Source organism: Pyxicephalus adspersus, chromosome 5 (genome assembly GCF_032062135.1).
Source record: "Pyxicephalus adspersus chromosome 5, UCB_Pads_2.0, whole genome shotgun sequence".
NCBI classification, from domain to species: domain Eukaryota; kingdom Metazoa; phylum Chordata; class Amphibia; order Anura; family Pyxicephalidae; genus Pyxicephalus; species Pyxicephalus adspersus.
Window position 1 is genome coordinate 53,101,690 of NC_092862.1, and position 25,717 is coordinate 53,127,406.

The following is a 25,717-nucleotide window of genomic DNA, read 5'->3' on the forward strand; positions in this document are numbered from 1 at the left end:
GCCCAGCACTTATGGCCTGTTACCAATCCTAGGTGCCCAGCACTTATGGCCTGTTACCAATCCTAGGTGCCCAGCACTTATGGCCTGTTACCAATCCTAGGGGCCTAGCAGTTGCCAGAAGTCACTCAGAAGGGGTAAATGTTTTTTTGCTGCTAATATGAGCTAAGCCTAACTTGTTACACCACATTCATTTTACTATTACACTACTACAAAGGATTACACTCCTAAAACTTAGAACACTAGTAAGTTGGGTCACGATATACGGCATAGGACAGTTGTGGCAAAATACATAGAATAGAAAAATTAGATATACTAACGGGGCAGGCATTACAAAGTTGTAACAAATAATTAGGAGAAGGTAGAACACTGAAACAATAAGAGGTTACTGATTACCCATGGCATAAACAACTGGGTGCACTAAATTTGCCGTGTTTTGCCACACCCCCTTTTTTACCACCCGGCTGAAAAAAATTTCTGGGGAGAACACTGATATATATATATATATATATATACACACACACACACTTTTTCTTCCTACAACAAAAGACCTACTGCTACAATTTGGCAATACCAACAAGTACAACAAATTTAAAAATATGTATATATGTAGAAGATTTAAAAATGCTTGCATTGTAAATTTAGGGATTTTTCTTTAAGTACTATTGAATTTTCTTCCACAAATGATTAAGAATTCCCAATGACATTTATTAACAATTATTTCTTGAAAACAGCAACATCACATTCAAACATTACACTAGTACATTGGAATACTCTTTTGTTTACAAGAACTTAGAACATTAGAACGGTTTGCATGACTTTTAAAAAAATCTTTTGCTAAACACAGCTGAGGTTGTGGATATTCTTTCTTTCTGTAGCTTCTTGCAAAAAGCATAGCTTGCTTTAGAAGTTAGTGAATGACTAGGTTCCATAAAGGTTTTTTTTTTTTCTGATTAATTCACACTGAGGATTTTATACAGTAACTGACACCACACTGCCTAAAAATATTTTGAAACAAACATTTATCCTAATCGCATACAAATTCAACTTAAGAACAAACCTACAGGCTCTATTTCGTATGTAACCTGTATTTGGAATATGATTTTCCAATAAAAGCAATATAGATATTGATATGTTATAGAGGATTGTATTAACTCAGAAAGGAGATCCATTCTGTTTGGGGATTGCTCCAAGTTCCCTGCCAATGGTTTACTATGCACTATACTTCTCTGAATTTAATTCTAGAAAGTCCAAACTAGCATATGATTATGCCAGCCACAGAAAGAATATAAGTAATAATGAACATATTCTATCACTAATCTTAAGGATACATTAAAAAGCTTTGTTCTGGTTTGTGAAACAGAACTAAAATTAAATGGTGAATGACTGTTGGAATAGAGCCCAGATCATTAGGTTAGGCTGGGTGATACAACTATGATTTCGTTATTCTTAAAAAAAAAAAAAAAAAAATCCTGGACCACATTAATAAAAGCTTACAAAAAGACTGAGTCTCTATGGCAACTATTTCTTAAAATCACACACAAACAAGACCTAAATTTATAGCTCATCATTGCTCTTTGCAGTGGTGAAGTCAGATATATAGCAAACTAGCAATGTAACGGTTATAACGGACAATCAGGTGATGTAATGCCAGGAATGTAGAACCCCTGGCCTTCTGGCAAAAGCTAACCTTGCCAATTTAAGCTTTCAAAAACAAAGCCTGTAAATAATATACAACATCTGTTTTTTTCTATTTAATCCACAAAGCTTTATCATTTTCCAAATGGTGAAAAATTTGGTTGTTGCAAAAGCCATCTAAAGGGATTTACAGTAATCTTCAGTTAATTACGGATTATTAACAGAGACACAACATTTCATTATGGCTGCATTTCCCACATGGCAACAAGCACTATTTCTTATTTATCGTTAGACAGTAAGATGCAAAATCTTCCAATAATTATGAATAAATATGAGAAATTATATTATGCTGTCCTTTGTCAGAGCCATAGCATTTACTAATGCATCCTAATTCCATGGAAATTGGATTTGTCTTTCCCATTACACTGTTTGTCCAATATATGTAGTTTGGGCAGTCATTTTTCCTTACTTACATATTTAATGCATGCCATATAATAAATGGCACAAATGTGTCTAGTATTGTGATAGCTTAGAATGCCATTTGTTAGCAAAGGGAAGTGTCACCCGTGTATAAAACCGTTATAAAATTGGCCCATTGACCACTAAAACAAAACAAGGCCATTACTGAAATTGGATGCTGACACTTCCAGTCTTGGCATGTGTGTTCTAAACCCTGAAGCGATCATAAACACAAGCACTTATACAAACAATTAAATTAATTGAATTTCTAAGGACAAAAGGTTAATTTAATGATGCAGCAACTTAAATGAGATTCTACATGCTGCAAGAGTAAAACTTAAATGGTATTCTTGTTTGTAAAAAACCTGCCATTTTCATGTGTTCATTATTAATTAGCCAAAATATAATAGAAAAAAATCAAGCAACATAAACTGACCACAATAATCACATAATATTTACATAATGTGCAATCATTAAAGTGTATAGGAAAATATGAAGAATAATTTTCAGGAACAAATCTGCCCACATTAAGTAGTATATATCCTTGCCTTTTCAACACAGAAAAACTTATACAGGGCACCACAATTACAATCTCCAATATTTATAAAACAAAAATGTTTAATATTCCTCATACATATACAAATTCTCTATATAATAATGTAACTACAATTTTCAAACACGTTCAAAAGTTCTTGATGCGTTTGCAACTTGTTCTGCTTTTTCAGAAGAACTTTTCCCATTATTATAAACAATTACAGTGACTCTGTTATTGTGTGTATCATAATTATGTTGTTGTACATAATACAATAAAACATATTGATCTATGTAGTATCATCCATAAAAATACAAATGCAAAATTAAATAATAAATCTACAGTATTTTCCGGCGTATAAGACGACTTTTTAACTCCGAAAAATCTGTGCCAAAGTCGGGGGTCGTCTTATACTCCAGGTACCGGTACTTACCTGCAGCTTGCTTCACATCCGGCGTCCCCGCGAGTCCTCCTTCACGTCCAGCGTCCTGTGCAGCTTGCGCGAGTCCTCCTGTGCAGCAACGCGAGCCTGCACAGGAGGACGTGAGCCTGGATCCAGCGGAGAGCCTGGATTGGCTCTCCAGCGGAGAGCCTGGATTGGAACGCACCCATTCATTCCTTAGAACTAGTACTGTACTGTTCCTTCTGCCTCTCAGTTCTCGCACAATAGCGAGATCTGACAGGCAGAAGGAACAGTACAATACTGGGCGTATAACACGACCCCCAACTGATTGGTTAGAGTGGGGGGTCGTCTTATACGCCCAGACGCCTTATATGCCAGAAAATACAGTAATTTGTTATTTTAATTCATATGATTTGTTAAGATTCCATTATAAGGTCCCTTTTACATAAAGAACATGTGACAATACTTGGAAAACTGCCTGTCACTACAATTGTAGACAAAATAGGGCCTCAGGCAAATATAAAAATGGGGACTCAAATGCATAACATTCCAGCCCCCTACATCCCTGCAAATTACCTTGGCATGCATGAAATCATAGGGCAATGGAGATTTAGGAACAAATATTAAAAGTGAAACCAAGAAATCAATACATCAATCAAAGCAGCCACTTTAAACAACTTCTACAAGCCATGAAACCAAATTCTAGTGTAAAACAACATAGCAGCCAATTTATGTTAATTAAAAGCTGGCCATGCATATCAATCCGTATTTGAACTCCCAATGAAGCCTTACAAAACTTACTGGGCTATGGGGTATTCAGCAGAGCTACCCAATGGGTAGAAGAAATAGAAATAAAGGAACATAAATAATGCCCCTTCTACAATAAAACAACCCAACCTGTCTCTTCACAATCTTCTGTTAAAGATTGCACAGCTCAGTAAACAATCCTAGAATAAGCAATACATTCCATAGAAAGGGCCATTCCACTAAATCAAATGCTTTAGATATATCCAAAGATGAAACAGCTATATTACCCATATTTTTAAAAGGAATGTGAAGCTTTGAAAAACAAAATGTCTTAAATTCAACACAGTTCCCCTTTTCACAATAGAAACTGTTTGATCAGCATGTATAAGGGTGTGTATAACTTGATAAAGTCTAATAAAAAATTATTGATTACATTTTAACATCTGCACTGTTTCCAACTCCCTTAGGCTAGGTACACGCGTGCAATAATTGTCATTGGAGACGAACGATTAACGACCAATCGTCCCATAATTGTTAACAAAAAAGTGCACAACGACTGACAAACAACGTCGATGAGCGAGGAATGTCCCTGGAAATCAACGTCCGCACTGGTGGATATGATTGGGCAAGGATTGTTCGCTATCTATTGTGTGTACAGTCGTTCAGTGATCGTGGATTCTACTGCGGTACATTTTCTCCAGTACATGTCACTTCCTGCATCAAACGATCATATCTAGTGTGTGTACATTATTAGTGGATTATATTTGAACAATCATATTGTTACAGCATCTACAGAATCGTGCACTATACGATCGTTCAAAATAATCATGAATAATTATTAATGGTTAACATTTGAATGTCATGAATTATTAAAGCTTTATTTACACTTCTGCAAAAATTATTATGTAAAGCACAGGTGTCAAACACAAGGCCCACGGGCCGAATCTGGCCCATCTGTTTTTTTAATGTGCCTGGCAGTGACTGTGCCACATCCAAGCGCCTGAAATTTGAAGGCAGGAGGACCCAGTGCCAGAAAGCTAGGTTGAAGCAGGGCGGTCCACACAAGTGCCTGACTACCCTGCAGGCAGAAGGATCTCAGTTGCTTCTTCGCACTTCTGCAGAGACCCAGCACGTGTCCCTATCCTGCTGCCAGTAGTATGCTGCTGCTGCTCCAGGTATAGAATCTTAGTGGGATGCTACATAAACAAGGTCTCCAGACACAAGCTTCCACCTCAGCACAGTCAGTGGTTCCATTCCCCTCACATAGACAGGTCAGGATAGGTCAGATACACCTACCTCAGAAAAAGCTGCTAAGAACAAAAAAACAATCACTCACCAAAATGTCCAAGAGAAAAGTTGATGTAGAAGGGAGACAATTTAATGAAAATGAGAAATAAAATATATGTTCATGCTTTACAAAGCAAAGCATGTTCTTATTTTCAGAACACAATTAATGCATTAGGCTGGCATGTGATATGGTGTTCCAGGGTGAGAGGAAGGATCTATACTTCTACTAAGACTATTATCCTAATAAAAAGATCAGCCCCTGACATAGCCCAATTTAGATTTTGGCACCTTATGTGATTTGAGTTTAACACCCCTGATAAGACTTGTATAGAATGATGGCATTGTTACACAGCTAGTAATATATCCCTTATAGCATTATTATCTGTAGAAACAAGTGAATTACTCACTATATTTGTATCGGATGTATGTGAAAGTTCAGACACTCACCTGTTGTTCTGTGAAATCTCTTTATGTTCCAGTAACTTGACATCTGAATCCATTAACTGTAAAAGATTGTTTCCAAAACGCTCTCCTGTAGTCCCAGAAACTATATTGGAATCTTGTGACAAGAAGTCCAAAAGGAACAAGACACAGAGTGACAGCTACAGCCTAAATGTGTAATTGAAGGTGCTGGCGTCTTGCAAAACCTATCCAGCTTTGGACTTCCTGCACCTGACCTATCAGAAAACTTCATTTACATTTTGACATGTCATTAGTCTGTGACTGTACTCCAAGATGGACCAGTAATGTACTCTGACACAATGCATGCCTTCTCACTTTCACAGTCTTAACAGATCTCAAAAGCACAGCATGTCTTCCAAGACAACCTTACCAATTTTCAGTCTTACGGAGTAGCGTGTCTATAATGTATATAGCATTGAGGGAACACAGACAGCCACAACTGCTCACATGACTCTAAGAAACATATTTTTTAAGACATGATCTATACTGAATTACACTGATGTGGTTCACACACAGAGCAAATTAGTAATTTCTAGGAATATTGGGCAGGCACCTAATTTACATATTACCACCAATAAATCTGCATGGCTGTTTAGTAGCCATCAACAAAATGTGCATAAAAATGTGTCATTGACTGTCAACTACATGGTGTGCAAAAAAATGGGTACCCTCCATATATAGAAGATAACTAAATAACATTAACAGCAGAAGGTTGGCTAAAAAGTTGAGGTTTTCATGTCACAATTATAACCAAAGAGACTTAGCTGAAGAAGTATGAAAACACTAAAGCCCTGTAAAGGGAGAGAGACCTGCCATGTACACTCAAAATGGAAAACAGAAATGCTGTCATTGTCAATCCATAAATGTGTGACTAGATTAGGTTTTAGCATTTTTATCTCTTGGAATAGGCACGCAGCAAATAAAATCAGAATTCTTAACAGTATTCCTGATTCAAGAAAGTACTAAAGTCATTGGATTAGCTTGGTGGACAGCCAATTGCATAGGAAGGAGGTCAGCTATGGCATCCATTATTTATTGCAGTATTTAGGAAGCAAAAACTAAGGACTAAAAAAAGTTAGGAGCTTACTGGATTGACAGTTTTTCCAAGGTCTGACTTTGACTTGACATAGATGGTGCGGATCCAAATCTGTGTTTCTGTAAATGTTCATGTTCTTTGTGTTGCTGAAAAATCCAACCCCGTCCTGTGGCCATTACAGCTATTTTTACCCACTTCCAGCTATAATAAAGAAAAAAACAAGAAAAAAAGAAGACATGTTAAAATGATTGAGGCAAATAATAAAACAAAAACAATGTTAAGACAAGTTCCATTGAAGTCAGTAAAGTAACTAGAATGATTAAGCAGACTTCTGCTTATTATTTGATTAAAGATGACATGGAAATGGGTTTAAAGCTCTATCAGTTTTTTAGTGAAAACTATGCTGTGCATACTTGATGATTATGATACAGGCTCATTACTAGTGTTGGTGTTCGAATTTGGGTTGTCCCTATATTCGACCCGAAAATGGCAGTTCGAATTCAGGCAGACCCGACCCGAAAAAACACAGAATTCGAGTTTGCGAATTCATGTTTAAAAATAAGTTTAAAAAAAAAAAAAAAGGGGCGAACTCCAGATGAACTCTCAATGGACACAGTCCCAGAAAAAACCTGAATCTCCCCCAACGCCACAAAGACTTTAATAGTATTCGAATTCGGCGTTCGATCACCCAAAAAATATTGGGCTACTCGATTGAATAGCTGCCGAATCAAACACTAAGCTGTTCAACCAACACTACTTATTACCACCAAGAAGTTTAGTTCCCCTCTTAATTATCTGCCCAAACATATCTACACATTAGAAATAGCTAGAAGGATAAAATAGAGCTTGGTAAAAGCGATCTGACTACATGTTTAAAATATGCAAATAGTTTAATGTCTAGAGACTGGGTACAGTTGCAGTGTAGGCAGAAAATTTAAAATTAATGGGCTGTCAATGTGTACAAATAATTGGTCCTATACATTTTTTTTTCAGTGTTCAGTGCAAGCAAACACAATGCACAGAGCAGGGGAAAATGTTTACTGAAGTGCACTTCAATGCAGTTGCAATTAACTTTGCATTGTATTGCAATATGGGAAGTTGGCATGTGTGTGCCTAATGTGTTATGATATGAATGAGGCATGATTTAAAAATACACAGACTGATATAAGTTAGTGATCCCAGTGTTACTCTCCACCTTCTCTAACAGTTCACCAGATGTCAGCTCATTTCAACTGTTGTGTTAATTGGCTTCCCCACAAATTTATGTTAGACTGAAGTAATGACATATGACTATGGTAGGGACATTAGATTGTGGGCCCTTCTAAGGGACAGTTAGTGACATGACTATGGACTTTGTACAGCGCTGCATAATATGTCAGCGATATATAATAATAATAATAATAATATTAATAATAATAAGAGTGCTGTGAGGCTGGTATAGACTTTTAATTACAAATAAAATATACAAAAACTCTTTGCCATAATTAGTAACATAATTGCCAAAGACACAGGTTGTAGGGTGAACATTGTGTTCCTAGTAGAGGTATATTAAGAAGAAGCTTTCAAAAACCTCAACATGATTTATGAAGTATTTTACCTGCATTAACACTATGGTGCCACTATTTAAGGGTTATAAGGTGACCTTCATTTACATAGATTGACTATGTGGTCATAAGTAAAACTGGAGGGTCAGAAGTTCACCCCCTGACAGATTTATTAGGCAGGAATCTCCCCGAAGAGGTCAACACATTTAATATATATGTTTGTGAAGCCAGTGACAGACCTCTTAATATGTGACCTCTGAATTACCTCTGACCCTATACATTAACCTTTTAATTTTTATCCAGGACAGTACAGTGAACAATGAATCTGAATAAAGTAGTCACACCAAATGAAACCTTCATTCATAGAAAGAATGGACCATCTACACAATAATTCATAAATATCGTTATTATAAAGTATTCGGGGCTGGGTCCTCTCCTCCTATATCACTCTCTGTATTAGTCTGTCATTTGCAATCCCTATTTAATGTACAGCGCTGCGTAATATGTTGGCGCTATATAAATCCTGTTTAATAATAATAATTAGTGAGGATGGCCTAGAACAGGGAATCCTTCAGAAAATACAGTGGCCTTAATACTATATAACTACTATTGGCATCTTTTATTCCAATTTTTGCCACCAGAAAAAAAGTAAAGGCCTGCTAGTGAAATGGCTTACCTTTGAATGCTAAATTTTCGTAATTCTAGGCTAAGTGATGATGATTTTTCATGCTAGGGCCCTAAGTGTTAGTCTACTATTTGTAATAAAGGCCATACATTATATTGAAAACTCCAATAAAATTGGAACAAAAAAATAAAGTTTACGAAATCTGGATGCAACTGTGTTTAACAATGTCTAACGTCTTTTTAATTCTAGTTTAGATGGTCTTTCTTTCGCTCAACCAGTACTCAACTACTGCAAAGTTATCATTAAAGCAGAACTGAACCTAAAAAATAATAATTTTGGGGTCTTTAAATTAAAAAAAAAAACTACAATGAGACAGGTTGTTTATTGCAGAAAGGACAGGTGATATCCTTTCCCTAATAAAATAACTTTTTTTAACTGCACTCACCTGTACCATTGCGGGTGCACCATCTTCCTCCTTTTCCTTGTTTCAAAATTGGCCATCCTGATTGGCCAGGATGACTTAAATCTCACACATGCGTGAAGGAGGTCAATCAGTCCTGCATGTGCAGATCAGTCTTTTCTTGACAGAAGATGACGGTGGACTATGCAAGTAGAATGCTTACTGCATAGTTTTTTTTTTCCAGATTTTTGAAAGTGGAACATTAGTTCCACTTTAAAATGAATTTGAGTAATTGAAATCCCTTTTTGCAGGCAGTGTAGCTTTTCACAAGACTAAAACGGACCTAGTAGACAAGCCTTTTATGTAAGGTAAAAATGATCTTATTTTTTTGGCTTAAAAAATCCTCTTTAAAAAAAAAAAAAAAAGGTGAAGCCCCATCGCCTTCTGACATTACTGCTGCGGCCGTAAAGAGAGAATGAGTGTAAAGGGCCAGGAGGCTTCTGACAGGCATAAAAAGAAACTTTACCACACATGGGGTATTTTTTCCCCTATTTACAGCAGGCTACATCCTTTGATCTCACACTGCCAGAAGAAGAAACAAGACAAAAGATGGCAGCACCTGACACTTCCTCTGAGTCGGGAAGAAGAAGGATTACAAGATGGTGCAAGACCCAATCCAGAGAAGCTTCAGAGGGATTGAGGGATCTGTGGAAGTAGAGGTAGGTGAGGTTTTATTTATTTTTTTTTTTTGTTTAATTTCGCTTTATTAGGCATCTAAGGAAGGTCTGCTGCTGAACCACCCATAGATTTAAATGCGACCTGCATTAACAAGCAGTTTGATGCAGTTTGATGCAGTTTGAAGCAGATGCATAGCGTCTGTAAATGTTGTTAAGGAAAGCAAATGACCCATGATTGTTTTGTGACAAGTGGAATGCGTGGTACAACCTCCTTATCTATGCTCCTGAGCACACAGAGGTCTAAGACACTGCTGCCTCTGATTGGTAGTAACAGGAGATTTGGTGATGTCACTACTGACTGTCCTGCCTCTATCAAGATGGCTACTTTACATAGTGCAGAACAAGGGATGACATGTAAATTATTATTATCCAGTATTTATATAGCACCGACATATTACACAGCACTTTACAAGGTTTTTAGTCATGTCACTGGCTTTTCCTCAAAAGAGCTCAAAATCTAATGTCCCTACCATAGTTATATATCTTTATTACAGTCCAAGGTGAATTTTGGGGGGAAGCCAATTAACCTCACTGAATGTTTTTGGAATGTGGGAGGAAACTCACACAAACACCAGGAGAACATGACAATTCTATGCAGATAGTGTCCTGGCTGAGATTTAAAACCTGGGACCTAGCGCTGCAAAGAGTGCTAATCGCTGAGCCACCGTGCTGGCCTAATAGGATAAAATGGGATAAATATTTAGCCACAGGATCACCAGGGGTAATATTCTTTGCCCTTACCCTGCCTTTTGGGCTGCAGTTTCTAGAGATCAGTTCTATAAAAGAGAAGGCATATTTGTTATAGGTAAATGGGAGAATTCACTGACATGAGGTAATCCTGCAGACGTCTATCTAGAGTTAAAAAAAAAAAGAAAGCATGCATTGGAGTTTGTGTTTAATATAAAATTGTCAGAGTATATTTTAACATATTCAAAGCTCCATGTGAAAAGACCAAAATGATATCCACTATCACGCGACATCACACATCAGTACTGGTATTTCTATAATATAGTAATGATAAACTATTTTTACATATCCCAGTTACATTAGGGACACTAGATGCCACAAACTCTACTTTGCATTGCCGCATATCCATTACCAAGTGTGGCTCGGGGTAAATTTTCAAGTAAGAGGAGATTAGAGCCAATATCCTCTGTGTAAACTATTCTGCCTATTGTGTCCTGCATTAGATGTCTTGTTGATAAAAGTGAATTATCGTGCAGTCTTGCTCCCAATCCACACATCAAGCTAATTGTTGTGACACCCAGTGGCAGAATCTGGCTCCATTACACCACATGTGGGCCATATCTGGGGCCAGGCACTGCTTAGCCTTCCATGAACATGTAAGCAGTTGTGCAGCCTCCTCCATGTGTACCCTCAGCTCTGCACCCACCTGATAGATTTTACCCTCACCAAACTCTCTCAGGTGTATTGCAGAGCTAATACTGAAAACATGAGAAATACTAAGTAATCATATGGCCAATTAAATACACAGCTAACAATGCATAAAACATTACAAGCACCCCTCCCTGCATGTGTCCCCATATACACCCCAAGAAATCCTCATCACACAATTACCACATTCCTGTCATCCACCCCACAACTCGGCGCTCTCCTACCACAACGACACACCGCCACCTTGTGGTTTGGCTGAAACTCATCACACCCTTTGTCATACTGACCGCATGAGAACCGGATAAATATCGAAACATAACTGTGTCACAGTAACTCTGATAAACTTCCGACATTAGAAACTAAAAGTTCTATATAGAGTATAAAGCATTACAAACCACGTATAGTTCGCCCTATTCACCAGAATGTTTACTACTCCTTCCCTGGTAACCACTACAAACCCGAGCCATGGGGGAGGGAACGCCTCTATTTCACCTTACTCTTTACCGCCACTTTGTGGCCGCAAGCTTTAACACAATGAGAAAGGAATCATCTGCAACCTGTTGACGTCACGTGACAAGAAGCAGAGCGCTGCTGATAAAGCATGCTGGGAATCTGCTACCCTGTGCAAAGAGGACCTCCTACTCTATGTTTTATTTCTTTTTAATGTCCCCTAAAGCATGCCTAAACTCAGAAATTTCACTTTACATAAAAGGGTAAACAACCTTTTTATGTAAGGTAAAAATTCTGTTTTTTGTTTGTTTTTTAAGCGCAACAGGGTGCAGCACCACCCCTAAGCCTCCCCGGATACCTACGTCACGCATCCCAGAAGGTTCTTGGCTGCTCCTTCCCCTTCATCTCTGGCATGCGCAGAAGGAGCGATTTCATTTGAAGAAAAAAATTTGCCGATCTCAGGCATACACAGTTTTTTCCAACCTACATTACCCAATCTCGCACCTGGTGATTTAGGAAGAAGAACCTGTAAGAAGATGGTGGCGTGCCAATAACTATAATCTTGTATGTTTTCAATAAACATATCCCAGCAAATCCTGAGCACTGTCATTTACTAATGATAATCAGGTTTTGCTCTGCATATTGCTTGATCCTGCACACGCATAATAATTGGTCACCAATAACAATTTTTGGAAAAAATTGTTTTTTCAAATGTATGTATAGCTTAAGATGAAAGCTTTACTTTAAAAGTGAATAAAGGAAGATATAAACCCTGTGTGAATGACAGTTTGTGAAACATGTCATGTCAAGCCATGTCTGCTTAAAGCAAGTTCAAAAATCCATTTGGATCCTCATCAGTGTGACAATGCAAGGGTTATAATTTGGATACAGGAATGTAACTCTTAACCTATAGGTGTCTGCACAAGGACCCCAAATGAAAACAAATGAACCTACCAGGGGAGCTCCCCCATCACTGCATGAATTAAATGCACATGTTATGTTTGTCAGCTTTTTTATTTAGGGTTCCTCCGAAGGTTGCTAGGAGTTCCTCCAACTGTTCATTCATGATGTCTGGAAAGTTCTGGACCATCATGACATGACTCTGTTAATGTTTTTAGTTGTCATTAAGGGTAAAATTCTAATCAGCATTGTAAGGGCAATATTATTTCCACTGCCCACCAACCTAAAAGGCTTTTTTACCCACTGGTCCTAAATACATTGGTTAAAGCAGGGGTTCCCTGAGACATGAAATTCTTTTCACAGGTTCCTCTGGGATCAAAAGGCTGGTCCAAGGGAAGAGAAAAGAAACATTCATACTTCCTTACCCCTAAGGTTATGTACACACGTGCACTAATTGGAGTTGAAAACGAACGATTAACAACCGATCGTCCGATAATCGTGAACAAAAAAAATGCACAATGACTGGCCAAAGATGCCGTCGAACGAGGAAAGTCGCTGGAAACGAACGACTATCCTGGCGGATCGGATTGGGTGACCATTGTTCGCTATTGTTTGTACGGTCATTCAGTGATCATGGATGTTTTTGCGGTACATTTTCTCTGGTACATATCACTCCCTGCATCGTTCAAACGATCAGATTTAGTGTGTGTACATTATGGGTGTATTATATTTGAACGATCGTATCGTTACAGCATGTACAGAATCGTGCACTATAAGATCAATCAAAATAATCGTGAATAATCGTTGATCATTCGTTAATCATTTTCTAACGATAATTAATGCACGTGTGTACCTAGCCTTACTCCTCCATCAGCCAGTGATATTTTTCCCCCAATGCCCTGGGTTGTAGGTCTCCAGCATCCTCATTTACAAAGCAGAATATCATTGTGTGCATTATGTAATGACACCGAGTTCCCCATGGACAAAACAAGAATTTACATTTGTATTGTGTGGAAGTCCAACTGCAAGAGTCATTTTTTTCTCTGCAGTTCAGGATTATTAGGGTTGTCTGGTATATTTGAAAATAACAAACATTTTTTTAGCATTAACAGGTTAAAGATTGGAAGGCATTCAGTACATGGGTTTCTCATATATTTTATCATCATGTGAGATCATGTGTACAGACATCTTCACCTCTTACATTGTATTACAATCTGCATTATCTATTGGTATATAGGAAGAAAATAACTTGTGTAACTATACATCTGGGGACATGACATCAATTCACTCCTGTGCAAGAAGATTGCTGATCCAGTCTTTGAAGATTGCTGCACTACACAGCATTTATGGAAAATCTAGTAAACTGCATTACAATTTCTAGTATTTTTTTTTAAGAACGATAAAGAATGTATATAAGACATGAAACATCTATAGAACATAAACATCTATACCAAAAAACATATAGTTTTAAAATGGATTTTTCAGGCTTTAAAACAAAAGACACACAATTCTCTGGCACTTCAATAAATCCATCTCTCTACAGTCTACAGGGATAATAATATGTGTGAAAACCATGCACTATGATTTTGTAGGAATAGGGCCCTTCATCATCATAGTCAGCCGTATTCAAATAATCATAATGATCAGGGGGTTCATGGAATGTAATCATGTGACGTGCAATGTTAATTTCTTTGCTCCAGTGGTCTCTAGCCCACGATTGCTTCCTATCCCTCTCTGAGGCTGCATGTTATTTGTGTTGTGTAGGCGCACGTGCTGGGAATTTGCAGCAGACAGGAGGTTGGTATCCTGTCACACTTCATGTTCTAAGCCAGGATGAGGGAGGGAAGGTACTCCTACGCCCTGGAGTACAATCATCATGTGCTATAAGGCTATTATGAAAGACCTAACATGGCAGAACTCAAGGTTTTACAATTTCCTTTTAAACATCAATTTTAAATATTTAAGAAACCACACAACATTATTCTTTTTACTAAACCATATATTTAGATATCTGTTTGTCGCCTGTCATCCAATACTTACCTAACCATTGCACCAAGTATGCCTCTGCAATGTCTCTGGTACCTCTAGTTATACACTGGTACACTGAGCAAAGGTATTCCATACATTCAAGTCATTAGAGAAATAGAGAGGCGGTCCATGATTAGCTTTCAGTGAAAATGATATTTGCATGGCTAAGTCTAGTTTTGATAATTCTCTATCCCGAACACCAAGCTGTTAAAATTCAGGTCATTTGAACAGTATTGAAAACAATAGCCAGGTATGTAGCACTCTCAGAAGAAGAGGTCTGGAATGAGAATGGCCTGGAATGCCTACATATTTACCTAATAACAGGTTCCCTTTATTATGTATTGAAGACTTATTGATCGACCCCTAAAGGGTAAATGTTCTATTGTTTCACCCAGAAAAGTCATACCTGACCACTTTCCAGCCAGATTACTGCTGTGTGGCTTTCTAAGGGCTTATTATCCTTTGGTCTGCAGATCCCACACACTACAATGGTGACGTCCATTATTGCACATCCCCATAGTGGAAAATTCTTCATAGGAATAAAATGTAGCAAACATAAAAGGGTTAAAACAAGTTTAGTGCTGCAAAAGAAGCAATGATCTCTGTATTTTACAGGCAGGCTCTGGGCATTCAGTTTTGGAATCTCAGAATTGCTTGTATGTGCAAACTCCAAACTTCCGCTTCACTATCCCTTCTGCTGGTACCTGGGCTCTCCTGTTCCTGTGATGAGCCTGGGACTAGAAAAAAAAATACTTAGAACGGCTGCCTGGGTCCAAGGAGAAGAGACTGTATACCTCATCTGTCCTCCCCTTGGTCAGCTCTGAGCGCCACTGGGTTCAAGGTAACTTTACAGCTGATTGAGTGATTTTTGTTTACCTAATGGGCTCTGGGACACAGAGTCATTGCACAATACTGTCTGAAAGGGGCTTATCAGTCCCCTTGTAAAAATAATAAAGAGAAATAAAAGATAAAGAACCCTAACCACCCCTGTGCACACATGTAGGATAAAACCAGTTCTAGAGCCAAAGCTCTTATTCCTAAGCTGATGAACTCCCCTATGGACAATATTAGTTCATAGCGCATATCATACTTACATACACTTGATATGCTTGGTATCTATTTACTTATACACAACATTGTCTTTTATATTTGAATGTAAAAATCCATATCTGTATCTCTTACTGAAAATGTAGCCATAATTAAATTATTAGGTGGCATAAAACATTGCATCTGTCATTATTGTACTCCATATGATCTGTGCTTTCAGATATAATAATAGGATTTCAAAACATTTTAAATTCTAAGCTATGCATTTATTACAAAAAAACTGATCCAGCATTGAAATGATAAAAGCACAGCTCCAAGCCATACACATACCCAGGCAAGTGACATTTTTAGAAGGTCAGCAATGCCAGCAGCCATATTTGTTTACAGTGCCCTTGAAAATGATAATACAGAGCTGCTAGCAGAAGCACAGTGCCTGTTTCCCATGTCAGAAAGTGCAGTACACCAGGCATGGAAGTGTCACCCTGTATCCAGACATTGCAGCACTCATACTGCACCCCACGAAACACACAAATGTCACATTGTACTCCGAAGTCACTAGGGAATCAAGTTGCACAGTGCAAGGCATGTGGGGAATGTAGTTCTGAGATGCTCAGGGAAGCCTAGAGTTATGCCGTGTGAAACTACAACTCCCATGATGCTCAGAGAAGCCAAGTTACGCCTGGGAAACTACAACTCCCATGATGCTCCCCCCATAGGCTGCGAGGAGGGGAGTGTTTGCACTGGTCTATAGTAGTGTGTGGTAGAGCGGCCTGTACATGGGTGACAGAAGTATTATGGGCGAGTGACCGGTGTGTGCGGCCCGTGTTGCTGCTTTATACAGAAGCTATTGCTCAGTATTCGTAGCTTAGGTAACAAGTTCTGTCATGGTTCTGCCCAGTTGTGTATGGAGGGGTGTTCTCCACAAGCACAGTCTCCTGCCGTATACTTTACAATGTGTAATGAGAGTGCCCGGCTACAGGTTGGCATGTGGCAGCCCAGTCTGCTTGGACTCTATCAGGAGAAGAGCTCTTGGCACACCTCAGATGTGTGTGAAATCACTGTGTACAGGAAGATACCTGCTCAAACTACAGAACCACCCCAAATATGTGCAGACTCCAGAGGACCAGCCTCAAACTATCTATCAAAGAGGTAATTTGAGTTTGTTGAGATTTTCATTATCCACCTATATGTGTTACAGACATTTTTCTACTACAGCCAACTAGGCCTTGTACCCAACCTGTGATTGGATAAAAACAGAAGACAGATTTATCTTTGCTCACTCTGCTTTCTCCTCCTGCCATCATGTTACCTGATACTGCATTGCTCTTGATTGGCTCCCAGTGCTAGCTGCTACATAAATGATTGGAGATCCAGGTCACAGCTGTGCATGGTTCACTGATCCCTGTACAACAAGCATTGGGGCACTGTTCACTATGAAACAAATTTAATGTAGGCACTGTTTTTAAATGAAGCCCAATGGGATCTTGAAAAAAAGTGGAAGTAAACTAAATAAAAAAAACTTCTGCATATCTGTCAATCCCTCCTGAGGTTTCAATAATTGGGTGGCCGTCGATCCCTCCTGAGGTTTCCATGATTGGGTGGCTGCCTTGTAATCCACCTGTGTCCCAGTGTGGAGGAAGCACTGGGCGCCGCCATCTTCTATCTTGTCTTCCAGCTTGTGCTTATGTTGCCTGATCTCGCACTGCACAAGCCAGGGATTAGGTGTGGTAGCCGGCTGTAAATGGAGAAAAAAAGAGTGCGATCTCACTGCTCATGCGTCAGATCTGCATTACCCCCACCCCCCCGGCGTTGAAGAAAAAGCCTCATTCTGCGCATGCCCAGGATCGAAGGAGAAGCCAAAAGCATGACAATGTTATCCAAGGGGGTGCTGCGCTCCCATTCTGTCTTTATCAGCACAGCGAAGGGGAGGGGTTTCAGAAAAGGGGTTTTTATCCACCCCCAACAAAAAAAGGTAATTTTTACATAAAAGGGTTAATCTTTACTCTTTATGGAAGGTAAACATTCTGATCATAGGTCCGCTTTAAAGGGATTACCCACTGTCTGTTATGAATCTTGGAGAATTATCTTCCAGTTGGAATCAGGGCTAGTTAGGAATGGCATTGGGGACAGCGAATCTCTGGCAGCGTTCAACCGTTTGCATCTTGGCGGCTACTTAGCCACCTGAGCTTTTTGGTATTTAAACTGAAGTCCCACTTTGAAAAATCCATGATCAGGCAAGTCATTATTGTGTAAAGGGACAAACAATGTCAACAATGCTGCTCTCACCTGCCTGATTGCTGCCCAGCTGCCAAATTTTGCACAACTGCGCACGCTGTAAATGTATGAACCTCTGCACCCTGTGTGGCTCAGTGTACGATGCCAGGTATCTCACACACAATACCAGGCAGTGTAGATCATTCCAGCCTGGCCAATTTAAGGCTGGCCAATTTAAGGCTGAGATGGAGCGAGAACAGGTGAGTTTATTTGAAAACAGCTGCAGTCATGCAGATAACTTTATTATTATTATTATTATTATTATTAAACAGGATTTATATAGCGCCAACATATTACGCAGCACTGTACATTAAATAGGGATTGCAAATGACAGACTAATACATTGCAGAAAGGACATAGCCTGTTCCATTGCAATAAATGAACTCCTTCTCTTCTTCCATTTTTTTTTTTTAATTTCCACTTGAGTTTTTTACCTTTAACTGAAACCATCAGGTTTATTTGTTTAAAAAGTGTGGTATGGGGGGAAAAAGCAGCCAGTCAGGATCTATCTTGTTTTGTTCTGACTTGACATCCTTCTGACATGTTGCTGTGAGTTGCTATACTTTGTGATGTATTTCTTGTATTGTCTGTTGAATGTGTATCACTGTAAAAGAATAATGTAATATATCTATGTTCTTGTGTTTTTCAGTGTCCAAAGCCGGCTTGGGTATCACTTTTGTTGTCGTGGGTGTTGCAGGAGCAGCTATTATAGGTAAAAAAAAAAAATGTTTTGTCTGTGCCTTAAAAGCAATACCTATCACCAAGTTTGGGTATTTGAGGTCTGAGGACAAAGGTGTTCACATATTATGAACCCCTATGAATCTTTCTTTGGCACATGCTGATATTTTTGTTCTAGACACTTTACCACTTTTAACACTATCATTAGTATTGGATATTTTAGACTAATATTAGACTTCCATTGAAACCGTTGTCTGCAGAGAATCGCCCTAAATGCATTGAACTAACAAGTGATACCAATATTACCATATGCATTATGATGGGGCTGCTGAATGGCATTTCCGGTTTAAGTCAATTAAAGCTAGCTGAAAGTGCAAGATGTCTGGCTGCTTTGCTAATACTTTGCTTTTCATACTTCCCTAAGGAATATATAGAAAAAGCATGCTGACTTTTTTTTTTTTTTATGTATGCTTGTTCTGTGAATCGCTGATGCCAGGCAAAAAGAATTTTCAGGAGGAAGCCAGCAATGGCAGACACATAGCTCCCCTAAAGTGAACTTTAGGTTAGTAAGGGTATACATAAACCAAATACCACAATACATTTTAGATTACAATCTCTTAGATGTGGTGGCTGCATTTGTTTTCCATTTTTTCAGGCTAGGGACATCATTTCATAAATGTCTTGTCAATTTTATTTCCTGTTCACTAAACTGCTGTTATAAGCAATGGTATCTCTCTTTCAAGCTAATATTATTAATTATTTTTATTGGGAAGGATTTATATAGCCGCAACATATTAAGCAGCTCTGTACATTAAATGGGGGTTGCAAATGACAGACAGAATCAGAGAGTGACACAAAAGGAGGAGAGGACCCTGCCCATAAAGGCTTACAATCTAGGAGCTACCTTCTGTAATCTACATATTCCCTCATCCCACATGTCAACAAGCTGTACAGTTATGTTAAAATATATAGCAGTGTGTTTAAATAAGTGAACAAATCTCAAAATCCTTATAATAACTTTTATTTCCAAACATGTTAATGCAACGGGAGCACTGCACATTCTATGAAGTGCAAAAAAATTATATGGCCAGCTCAGCTAAAAGGATCCCAAATGCTTTAAAATGGTAACCAAAACCTGAAAGACATGGAAGAAAATGGAAAACTACCATTTAAATGGATCGGAGATTAGCCAAAATGACAATGATCAGCTCCAGGAAGATCAAAGAAGTCTAAAGTTACCTGTGAGTACTGTTACTATTAGAAGACGCCTAGGTGAAGCCAAACTATCAGCAAGAAGCCCCCACAAAGTCCCAAAGTTGAAAACAAAAAGTGCTGAAGGGGTTACTGCTTGCGAAAGAAGTACAATTTGTGTACTGATGAAGGCAAGATTGTTCTTTTTGGGTTAAGGGGCCACAGTTGACCCCTAATCAAATATTTCAAGCCACAGTACACTGTGAAGACGGTGAAGCATGGTGGTGCAAGCATCATAATATATTGGGGTGTTTCCCATTTTATGGTGTTAAAGTTTGAATACATCAAATTACTTGAGGTCATACTGCCTTATGTGGAGCAGGAAATGCTCTTAAAATCATTGTTTCAACAAGGCAATGACCGCAAACATACCAGTAAATGAGCATTGTCTTGGTTCAGACTAACAAAATTGATGTTATGCAGTGGCCAGCCCAATCCCAGGACCTTAATCCACAAGAAAACATCAAAATGATGTTTCTGAGGCAAAACCAAGAAATAAAGAATAATTGTGGGATGTAGACCAAGCTTTCTGGGCTGGAATATCTGTTTACCGGTGCCAGAGGTTGGTCGACTCCATGCAACGCTGATGTACAGCTTACTAAATATTAGTTCAGTGATTCAAAGGAAAGCAAAATCTGAAACAATTTTCAGTTTACACAGTGAATGTTTGAGTTTGTAAAAAAGTTTGCAGACGTGGCATTTTTTGAACAGACTAATATTCAATTATCTTTTACTTTCTGTAGAGGAACAACACACATTTGATATATTTTCCTTATGTTTTGATTTGGAATAAAATGTGCAGTGTTCCTAATGCATTTGCGTGTATGGAAATAAAAGCTGATTCTAAGGATTTAGAGCTTTTCACTTTTTTAAACACACTGCTATTATTTTGTACAGGGCAGGGCATTTGTCCTTTCATACTAAATCAGCAAAGCATCCTGGGGTAACAGTGGCTTTATAGATACAGCGGAGTGATTGTTTCCACCCCGTAACAAGAAATTTGTTATTCAAAAATAAGTAATTTTAGCTAAAAGGGGCTTAGGAGAACACTGTAATTTACCCATCTCATAAGAAGATTTCTAAGCTACAATAGTAATATGCAATACGTTTTTGTTTTCTGGTTTAGGTACACTTTAAGTGTGTTTAGTTTAAACACCGTATTATGATGAATAATTTTCTTTTTTCTTCATCCACCTTTTTCTTTTATTGTTACAGCTGCAATGATCTATTATGCATTAAAAGATTTACTTTGCCCTTTAAGTCCCTCGAAACTATTTGCAAATGCTTTGGAGAAGTGTCAAAATCACCCTGAGGTAAGGAAATGGAGCTCATTCCGTTGTGAGATATGGTTATTGAGAAGGAAAGTTAAAATTGGACTAGCAAAATGTAAAAACCTCAAATAATTGCAGCTCTCTAATCATTCATGCATCATCATATCAATAATAAACATCTTGTGTAAATGCAAGGAGTGCAGGTACCTGAATTTGTGAAGAAAAAAAAAATACACACTCAAACAAGGTGTTGTTACTGTTCTTCACCCTATTTTTTTAAATTGGGAGGTTCAACATCACATGTGGGCATTACCTAGAGAAGTTTGCATGCAAATGTAGTCTCCCTTGGAGTCCTCCCCAGAACAAGCACACTGCTTACATAAGGGCTGAGAGGAATACAGAGATAAAGTGCTGTAATGTTTTCAGGAAGCTATGCACAAGATCATGCTGGCCGCTACCGCCAGTCATGATCTGCCTATGTTGTGTACAAAACATGGAATCCTGGTGAAGAAATTGAAGTATGCAATAAGATTGGATAGGTTTAAAATAAAACATCATGTTGATGTGGAGGAACAAGGGAAGACAAAATATGAGCAGATCACAGTTCAGTATTAAAAAAAATGCACCAGTCTGGTGCTGACAGGTATATCAATTGCTAGCATCATAGTAAGAGTTCTGTATACTTTCTGCCTGTTTTTGTGGATATTTTGTTCTGTTGTCTTTTTATTTATTTTATCAAAACTGAAAAAAGAACAACAACTAGGCATGCAATACAAACACTTTATCAACAACACTAGACTGTTCCTTAAATACCCCTTCTTATCACCCAATAGCTGCCATCAGACTTTGCTTTCGGAAAGTAATTGTTACCCTACTTTTAAGTAAGGCTTCTGATGTTAGATTCTTAATAGTGACCAGCGTTGTCACTACAGCTAGTAATCCTGCACAAATCCAAAGGAAGAATACTGTAGATTAATGTACCCTCAGAACAGGGTACCCTGCAGTGAAATCTATAGATTTACAAAAAAGGGGTTAAAGCCTATATCAAGCTAAATTACGGTCAGGTTTATGGAGGTGTCAAATTAAGAGATAATCCCATCACTTTTTATTCTTGTGACAACAGAACAAAAATGGGGTAAAAGGTTTAGCGGGGCAGCAAGGCATAGACATCAAAGGTCTTGACACCTTTTTCTATTAAAAAAAAAAGTGGTGTTTTCTGTCCCAACTGACAAAAAGACAGGGTAAATCCCCCTGGTGTAAACAAAAACTACTAAAAACCTAACAAAAGTTTCATATAATTTAACAATGTGATAAGGCTATTCACCGTTTACATAGTTGCAACAATTTCTTTTATTTTATTTTTTTTACTACTACTTCAGTCTGCTAGTTTCTAATTACAACTACTAATGGCATTGATGGGTATGTGTTTTTTTTTTTTCCTCTGTGAAGGTCATTGAAATGTTTGGGGGGCCCATCAATAGTTATGGAGTGTTTGAAAATCAAAAAAGAGAACAGAATATAAGGTAAGATTTTTAGTTGTATTTTCTGCAGTGCTTAAATTTTGTATTTCTGCCACAGTTAAATCATTTTAAATCACCTATACTTTGGAACTTAAGCAGGTTAAAGTGTTAAACGGGATTTAGTACAGAATTACCCGAGGAATAGGTGTGTGCGCGGGTGTTTTGGTGTTAGGTTGTAAGGTCTGCTGTCTTCTGAGTGCCAGTGCTGTAGCTGAGACTGTCTGAACTGCTAGTAGAAAAAAAAATGCGTTTTATCATTTGTTACATGATAGCTTTTTAAGTGTCCATTATCAGCAGTGAGATCAGGAGAGAAGCAGAACCACCTTTTAAACTGTTATTTTTGCAGGTAAACCATAAATGTCAAGTAATCCAAAGTGTGTCTGATAAAGCTGTTAAAAGACTACTTCAGCAGCCATAAAGTACCACCAAAAAAGATGTTTTCATACTACAATAAAAAAAAAAAAATCTCTGCTGGTATCCCTTCCCACTCGTACCGCCGCTGAGTATATATAGAATTGGACATGGTTTAGTCCTGATACACAGCTGTACAATGTTGTGTTTATTCACTAAAACACCCTACTGTTTTTTTGCCTCCTCTCAAACTTTAGCCGCTCTAAAACTTTAGCATGGTAAAAAAAAAAACAACTGAATACACAGTTAAAATGCTTATATTTGATTTGTCTCAACCCTCAAACAATTTGGTGTTAACCATTTTTAACAACAGAATTAAGAACTTCTATCTGCCAAGGGGAATGCCATGTTAGTCTCTGATTACATCTGTAACTGTCATGGTGCTGCACCCGCTATGGAACCAGCTTTTTGAGGGCTTAAATATCAGTTGAGAGCTGATAAGGCTAGTTAGTAATCCTGTAAACCTGAATGAATGACCTGAATTTAGCATACATTGCACATCTATAGCTAGAAGAATGTACCGTATTTTTCGGACCATTAGATGCTCCGGACTATAGGACGCATCAGGTTTTCCGCACGGGAAAACAAGAAAAAAAAAATTCATTTGATTTCCCCTGAGATCCAGCGTGCGGCACTTGTGCCCGCCCATGAAGGCGGCGCCGATCGGCATTCATCAAATCAATCGGCGCTGCCTTCATGGGCGGGCACAAGTGGTCCGAAAAATACGGTAATTGCACATTTCATTATGTATTTGTACATTTTATGTTGTCCACATATGGTAAGTTATTTAGAGCTACATCTTTTTTTTTTTTTTTTTTAATAACCATATGTGGACAAAATGAAATGTACAAAATTTTCCATGTTTTTTTTTTTTTATAATTTTCATAAGGCCTAACAGTGTTTTAGTGCGGAACCAATTCTCTTGTACCTATTATCATAATCTCCATTTAATACACAGGTATTTAAGCTGGGAAATAGGTTTTATTGAACCCCGCAGAAATAGCAGGTTGAGTACATGAGATTTAAAAAAAAAATTAAAAAAAAAAAAAACTTTATCCTTTATTAAATCCCTATTCAGTTCAGTTTATATATATATATATATATATATATATATATATATATATATATATATAAATAAACACTGGACACACTAGGTTCTTCACCACTAAAGTTAATTTAGTGTAGGCGGGATTGTGCCATGATCAACAAACACAAAACATACTTGCAGATTATGGCACACAACTACCTCTTTTGTGCCCTCCAGTAAATTCCAGGGTCCCAATAGTGATCATTTTACACTGTTTTCAACATTAAGGTCGACACCATTACATAGGCAATAAGCCAAACGAGTCAAAAGACAGAAGGGAAAATGCAAAGACATTGCATATCTTTTCTACCAAAACCCTTTATCTCCAGGTGACTTTTTGTGCAAACGAGTTTACTTCTGCTTTAAAATTCAAAAAATAAGAAAAAGAGTGGGGAAAAAGAATGGGAGTAAAAAGGGGGGGGGGATAAGGGAAATAGGAAGAAAAGAGAGAAAAACATTAGGGGATGTTAAGGTAAAGTCTCTCAGAAGACAATGTAGTGCCGAGCCTAGACTGAAGCCATAATACTACAGTAAAAGAAGACAGAAAAAAGAGGCTCTTTGTGGGGCACCTATATGTTAAATTTCTATAAAAAGATACATTTTATTGAGGACAGATCATAAAAAGACATACAATACATACATACACTTGTTACATACAATCAATTATAAAAGGTTGTCAAGGAGTCAAATGCCCAAACAAATCCCACTTAATTAAGTAGGTTACGAAAAAGTTGGTAATAACTGCATTCTGAGCCGATGCGTTTCACACCCAAAGAGCTTCATCAGGGGAATAATGAGTAATAGCTCAGGAGCTAAAGGAATTACTCTGCATTCGGACCATAAGACGCACCCTGATTTTCCCCCCACTTTAGGAGGAAAAAAAGTGCGTCTTATGGTCCGAAAAATACGGTAATTGAAACCAACAATGGTATGTTTGTTTAAGAATTCAGCAACATTTATTGAACATTTATAACTTTCTAGCTTTTCATCTAACAAACCAGTAAATCTCTGGGGTTTGTTCCGTTTTTTTGCAGTCAAAGCTCTAAAGCATAAATAGAACTGTGAAGTGATAGTAAAGGAACATTGACTTATGGGTGAAGTTATCTCTGTTCTGTCTCTTTCAATCAGCAAGTTAAGTTTTTTAAATTTAGCGGGACATCATTGTCTCACAGCTGTGCACCTTCCCTGAAATGCCTTGTGCTGGGTATTTTAGTAAAAACGCACATTGAGGATCTATTTAAAGTGAATCTGTGCCCATAATAGGCATACTAAGGTAAGTATCTATCCTTAATAAAGTGATGAAACCCTTCCAAACAAGCCACTCTAACCTTTGTATCTGTAAGCATTGGAGGTAATTTGTCTTCAAATGTAATGAAATCTTACAGATTTTTCTCTAAAGATCAGGTCAATGCAGACTGCCTGCACTCAAATGTGAACCAAGATCAAATTGTTAGCTGACTGTATCCATTTTTAGGCTGCTGTTACCTGTGACAATCTTTAATAAGACATAATTTTTTTATATCTGCCTATACTGACAT

At 37.9% G+C, this 25,717-nt stretch overlaps 2 protein-coding genes across 5 annotated transcripts in view; one reads left to right on the plus strand and one right to left on the minus strand.

Moving 5' to 3' along the window:
• The window catches only part of FBXO15 (F-box protein 15), a 71,104-nt gene extending 53,978 nt beyond the window's left edge, over positions 1-17,126 (minus strand). Inside the window, exons 1-2 of one of the 4 annotated variants that reach the window (XM_072411511.1) lie at positions 16,997-17,126; positions 6,613-6,762 (exon numbers count right to left, since the gene is read on the minus strand). In XM_072411511.1, coding sequence (XP_072267612.1) covers positions 6,613-6,737 — 125 coding nt within the window. In that variant the 5' untranslated portion in view covers positions 6,738-6,762; positions 16,997-17,126. Of the gene's footprint in view, positions 1-6,612; positions 6,763-9,175; positions 9,824-10,608; positions 10,703-11,657; positions 11,742-16,996 lie in introns of those variants that run through there. The other 3 variants (XM_072411510.1, XM_072411512.1, XM_072411509.1) reach the window with 3 other exon arrangements.
• Positions 16,404-25,717, plus strand: part of TIMM21 (translocase of inner mitochondrial membrane 21) — a 16,519-nt gene continuing 7,205 nt past the window's right edge. Inside the window, exons 1-4 of the mRNA XM_072411514.1 lie at positions 16,404-16,836; positions 18,611-18,673; positions 21,106-21,203; positions 22,611-22,684. Of these exons, the coding sequence (XP_072267615.1) occupies positions 16,572-16,836; positions 18,611-18,673; positions 21,106-21,203; positions 22,611-22,684 (500 nt within the window). The 5' untranslated portion in view covers positions 16,404-16,571. The remainder of the gene's footprint in view (positions 16,837-18,610; positions 18,674-21,105; positions 21,204-22,610; positions 22,685-25,717) is intronic.